Below are 6,179 nucleotides of genomic sequence, written 5' to 3'. Positions count from 1 at the left end.
TAAAGAAGAGACTTGATCGCGCGAGGGTACGTCGGATACTCCACTCCAGATCCTCTCTCGCGCGGTAGAGTCGATATGATACAACAACAATATTTGGGAAAGCCCTCGAAAGCCCAGGGGTCTTTGACTCCTGTGGGATACAAGTGCCGGGAGTATTTTCTCCCTTGACAGAGAGAAGTATGAGTATACTTGTTGAGCCATGCGTGACATTATCCGCGATGATAGCGAGGCTCAAGAGGCTCTATGGATGATTAGAGCAAAGTGCCGCTCTAGTACAACGCTTAGTGTATCCGACGCAAATTAATCGTGGGAAGAATTTCTTTCTCTTTTTTTTTTTTTTTTACATATGTATATCGATCGCGCGAGGAATTTCCCCGTGGACGCTCGAGAGACTCGATTATCCGTAACAGATTTAATCCCGATAGGGGCACAATAAGAGACGTCAATCTCTGCTCTAGGTTTATGAAGTTTTATACCCGTCTCTTGTAACATCGAGAAATAATTTTCTCTCACACTATCCAAGAGAGAGGAGAATTTTTATTATCGAGTCTGCGAGTAGAATATCACGGACGCTATACGCGCCATTTTATATAAATATAAATTACGATAAGTAATAATTACAATATTATTAGTGGCTGATGAAAATTATATTCTATCAGTTCAGCGCCATGCTGTTTGAAATAATAATAAGTGTTTATATGTCCATGCGGCGATTGAAGTAGTTAGCGAGTTATAAAGCAAATGACTCTTTTGCATCGCACGGGCCTATTGTGTCGATCGATGATTGATGCGCGTGTGCGATTCACCTCGTGAATTCATCCATCGATTGCCTCTAGTGTAGCTGAAGCTGCACGCGTCGAATGTATACACAATTGACGTTTCGCGATCGAAGGGCTTAACGAACGATCGAGCAAATGATGGATTAATCTACCATTAAGTAGACAAACGCGCGCGCGTCAAAATATCGTCAAATGAATTTTGAATAAGACTAAATGGCAAAACTTATACAAATTTTTCTCTTAAATCGCTCTCTTTTCTGAGATATATCCAAGTCAAATTTTTTTTCTACTTTCGATCAATTTTTAATCTAACATAATTTACTTTGATACTTTAAACAGACTGATCACTCTCTTTTCAAACTTTTTAATCTATAATTTTGCCCTCTAATAAGGAAAACTGTTCGTTTACTGCCTATTTAAAGTGCAAAAGAAACATTCAAATTTTAAATTGATTATAAATTGCATTTATATAAATGTATAAGTTAAAAATTTTAATAAGTAATAAAATATTATTACCTATTAAAATTTAGAATCTAGAATTCATAAACATGAGAGTGAGCACTGTAAAAAAGATTGACTTTTTTGCAGACACACTGTCTCAATTTTCGGACAAAATGCTCTCTGAATTTCCAGACGCACTTCAATTTTCAGAAAAAAGACTCTGATGATTAAGACAGATCGTCCGAAATTTCTTTCGGACACCCAGATCTGAATATTCAGATGAAAATGTGTCTGAATTTTTAGAAAATTTTTTACTGTAAGGTTGAAAATTTTCGACTTGAGTAGGGACGTTGAACGAAATGTTAGAGTAATTATTATTCTCTCGCATATTTTGTCATAATTAATTTTTTTTTAACTATGTTATTCTTGAAAAAGTTCAGAATAATGCATCTCGAATGTCCATGAAGTAGGGCTATTCGAGGAGACGCGAGCGCGCGCGCATGAACTTCCGGAAAAGATAATTAAGCAAATTGGCGACTACAGAGATGTCGGAAGGAGCGATTGCACCGCGCGGCGTTACCGCGTTGCTTTGACCGCACAGGACATCCTGGCGATACGAGGATCCTTTGGAGAACACAGGACATGCTTAATTTGCTGCGTCTGCGGGCAGAGTAAAAGCTCCCAAAGCTCCGTTGCGGATAACGCGATTAAAGACGCAATCTCGCTGACAATATCAGATCTCCCTATCAGACCGAAGGGGGCGCGGATAGAGGCGATAGAGGTTAATTAGAAAAGCGACGGAATTCTGCGGCCAGGAGCAGTATCGTGAAACGTCGATAACATTATCAGCGTGTCACGGAATTGCCGAGGTCCGAGGCAGGCCAAATTGGACGAAAAGATCGAATCTCCGGCTTCCGGACAGACTGCGGTCAAGCTTCCTCGATGTTTGCGCGGAATCGAGGATACCCTCGCTTCAAACACGACACTTATGGAAATACTGAGCTCGTAATGACAGCGACGAACAATGCTTTGAAAGCCGAACGCATCAATTTTACTTCAAGCCTATCTTAATAAAGTCAACGTCGTCTTATTTACGTAGCAGATGAGAGCAGATGGCCAATCTTTAAATTGTCCCATTTACTTAAACCGTAGCAAACTGTCGATGAAATTAGACTAAAATGTGCGATTTATCTAAGTAAAACTTGACGCAGAGCAGATTTAATTTTACAAGTATACATCTTAATTTGATAAGAATTCGTTCAATCAAGATTTGGTTTGATTGCCATATCGGATATCAAAAATGTTGTCTTATCAATTCGTTCAGTTCGCTCCGACGTAAATCAACTCGATCATCACAATCGTGGACGATTCATCGACGATTAATACCAGTCGCTCTTCGACTTACCGCAGTTCATCTTGCAATCCACGACGGAACGGGACAGATCAAGACCGTTCATCGGTGACTCGCCTCGGATCCGGAATCCTAGATCCTCCAAACGACTCTGAGGATTCGGAGACTTCGGAGGATACGGATCACTCCCGACACATCGGCATCACAAGAAGTTGCCCTCTCACGAGATCACATCAACATCACGAAAATGACGAGCGACGAGGTCGGCGGGAATTCGGGCCGAATGTCTTCATGATCGAGCGATCGATCGGTTAGACGGGTCGGCTGAGAACGCGGTCGCGACTCCGACTGGGACCCGAGTAACCCCGTTTACCTCCGGGGGGGTAGATGCGATCGCGCACCGGGGGGGATAGCGCCTGAGCCTCTCCAGCGAGCGAACGGACTGTAGTAGGTAGGTAGGTAAGTAGGTAGGAAGAGACGGACACAACGGAAAGAGCGCTGCTCCGTGTCAGCTGGCCCTTGGCGGACTAGAGGATCCAAAATCTGTTGAGAAGAGGATGGCACGACGAGGGTTCTCTCGGGGATCCCAGGGACGATACACGGGGTGTGGCGGGTCACCTCCAACGGGACCTCTGGTTGGTTCACGGGCGGAGCCACCCCTATCGCATCGGGGGTCCCCACCAAGGCGACTACAGCATCCCTCGGGAGAGCGAGCGAGAGGAACCCGGCGCTTCGGCGATGGAGCGTAATGCGACTGTCTGAGAGAACACGAGGAGGGGATAACAGAGGGAGGGGGTAGCGTAACGTGATGCTGATAACGAAGGAGATTTCGCGGTAGCTGAATGTCAAAGTCGAGCACGGGATTCTATTCTCGAAGACGCGAGAGCTCTGAGTTAAAATCGATTTTCACGCGAAAAGAATGAGACGCAACAATTTTATCCACGAGTAATAATGTAAATGAATATAATATTATAATAATATAATAAATATAAAACAATATAATAATAAAATGTAATACAAATGTAATAATTATATTTATAATTACTGTAAAATTTCTGGATTTTTATTTGTAGCATATAATGTATGATCCGTTTTAACAAGAAACTGTTTATGTTAAATTTTAATATATCCATAAGAAAAATAATGGACCAAAAGAAAAACTTTAACAATTTAAATAAATAATTATTTAAATAAAATTTTAAAAAATAAAAAAAAAATAAAATTGTTATATCGAATTTTTAAAATATAAGATAAGAAAATTATAAGTAAATCTTCATGTATAAATGATAACTTTTTATATTCCTCTTATGTTCGTGAGAGCTTTTTAAATTGGAATAATGCCAGCATGACACCAATCATCTGAGAAAACCGTCCAAAATCTGAATAACACGTGTATTATATTTCCTACATTCATGTTTTATACTTTTCCTCGCAAATGAATTCAAGAACGGTCGCGAAGCAGAGCAAAACCTCCGACCGCATTAGTAGCCAGTCGATAGGATGTCAACGGACTGAGAAATATTTTTTTTATCGCAAAAAGTCTACGTCGAAAGGCGCTTCAACGTAGATGACGTAGGGAAGGAAGGGACCCCACGCGGAGATGAGGTCAATGGGACAGCCATCGGAGTCCTCATTGGACAAGGGTGACCACTTTTTCCAGTGCAAAAAGCCACTGTCACAAACCTCCAAGTCGGTTTTCAATTTTTTTTTTTTTTTTTTTTTAATCGCACTCCGACAATTCGGCGTGATTTTCGTCCATCGACTTCGACTTCAAAGTCAATCGGAGGAGTAGAGTATCGAGAACGTCGATTTCGCATATTGTTACTGTCTAACGGAAAAAAGAAAACGTTTTTCTGTGAACACGTAGCATTCATCTTAACCGAAAACGAGATTTTCTCTTAAAATCTCAAACGGTTGGGAAACGAGCTCCGTCAATGCATGCATATACTTTTTCTTTCCACAACGTGTCCTACAAAAATATCTTATTGTTAGAACTTTTCTTTTTTTCTTTAATCCCAGAGTATATCCCAAATTCTTATCCTTAGAAATATTATCAAAGATCGAAGATTAACACGTGATTCAGAAACAATAAAACACCAAGATTAGATCTATTATTATTAAAAGAATTTTATTAAACAAATACAGTTTTCACTTGTCTTTTTCATCTCTGTTTCTTAAAAAAAAAAAAAAATAAGAAAATAATCGAGAGTTATTTTTCCACTGTTTCCCCGTCGATTTATTTCCCAGGCCAATGGGGAGGGGGGAGAGAGGAGGGTGCACGATGATTTAAATCTCGCGGTCATAAAATCGGGACGACCGCGGATAAAGTCGCGCGGGAATATATGACGTAGCCGGAGAAAAAGACGCCGAAACAAATCTTCATTTCGGGGTAACCGGCGCGCGAGCGGAAAAAGGCAGGCAGTAACGACGGATATGACTGTGTTTCGCAGCCGGGAAGACATGTGTCGCGTGCAGTTATATCATTCTTTATGGGCCAGCGACGCTGGGTACCCTTCTGTTCATTCGGCGTCGACTTTCGTCCTTCGCGCAATATTTGGAGGGGGCTTGATTTACACGGGCATAAAAATGTCCCCGCATCGCGTATGTTGATATCACCTTTGGCTCCATACGCGGTAAGAAACTCGTGTATCCTTTGACAAAATCGAGATAAAGTGTCTTTTTGCGAATTCTTAAAATTCCCTTCCACAGATTTTTCTTAATTTGCAAGAAGTGTCTAAATGTCAAAAATCTGCAAACTATGGTATAAAAAAAAATTTTATAGAATGTATGTCCTTAAAAACTTTTATGCTGCAGAGAGAAATATAATAAAGTTCGTGAGAAAATTAAAGTTAAAGAATTTAATTATGTGTGATTACACGCACATACGATATATAATTAGATAATGGAGAATAAATGTAATTAAATAATAAAATTTGACAATTAAATATGTTTATGTAACGCGTGTTTGTAATACATTATTTCCATGTTATACTATTTAGGAATTTTGCTCAAATATTTATAATTAAAACATTTATATGTTATTACGCAAAATTAAATGTTATTACACACTAGCTTTAGTGATAATTAGATATTTGTCGTTACACATATATATGTAACGCACACATATCTGCGCGTAAAACATAATACTCTTAATTTGCGCGATTATTTTATGAAAAATATAAAACCGCCGCAATTTTTTTATTTTCTCCTACGCCATCGAGATATATATTTTTATTCGTTTCTCGAATTTTCATTGTCTATTATTTTCCACTAATTAAATTTTTTCTTCCACGTTACGTTTGAGAGTATAACGCAATCATTGTGGCTTCGTGAAACACGACGTAGAAATTACCCGAGGATCGAGGATCCTATCGATTCTCACGCGCGTATGACGACGTCAACAACAACGACGTCGCCGACGACGGCGAAGACCAACGAACCTACCGAGGAGGGGGGGGAGGGCAATAAATAACGGGAATATCAAAGGGTTATCAGATCTAAGCAGACCTCCTACGTCTGGCGTAACTTCTGACACGTGGAGTGACGATGCTGTAATGTCGGCGGCAAAGTGTGCGCGTAGTAGGGTGAGTTTGTGGGAGCGAGGGGGG

At 40.1% G+C, this 6,179-nt stretch overlaps 1 protein-coding gene across 1 annotated transcript in view; it reads right to left on the bottom strand.

Annotated features, from left to right (window-relative positions):
• The window catches only part of LOC115241463 (histone-lysine N-methyltransferase MECOM-like), a 61,401-nt gene extending 57,913 nt beyond the window's left edge, over positions 1 to 3,488 (bottom strand). Inside the window, exon 1 of the mRNA XM_029817227.1 lies at positions 2,626 to 3,488. Coding sequence (XP_029673087.1) covers positions 2,626 to 2,677 — 52 coding nt within the window. The 5' untranslated portion in view covers positions 2,678 to 3,488. The remainder of the gene's footprint in view (positions 1 to 2,625) is intronic.
• Between the last annotated feature and the right edge of the window lie 2,691 nt (positions 3,489 to 6,179).

Source organism: Formica exsecta, unplaced genomic scaffold (assembly GCF_003651465.1).
Source record: "Formica exsecta isolate Colony F162 unplaced genomic scaffold, ASM365146v1 scaffold49, whole genome shotgun sequence".
NCBI lineage: Eukaryota > Metazoa > Arthropoda > Insecta > Hymenoptera > Formicidae > Formica > Formica exsecta.
This window is presented reverse-complemented; position numbering and strand designations above follow the sequence as displayed.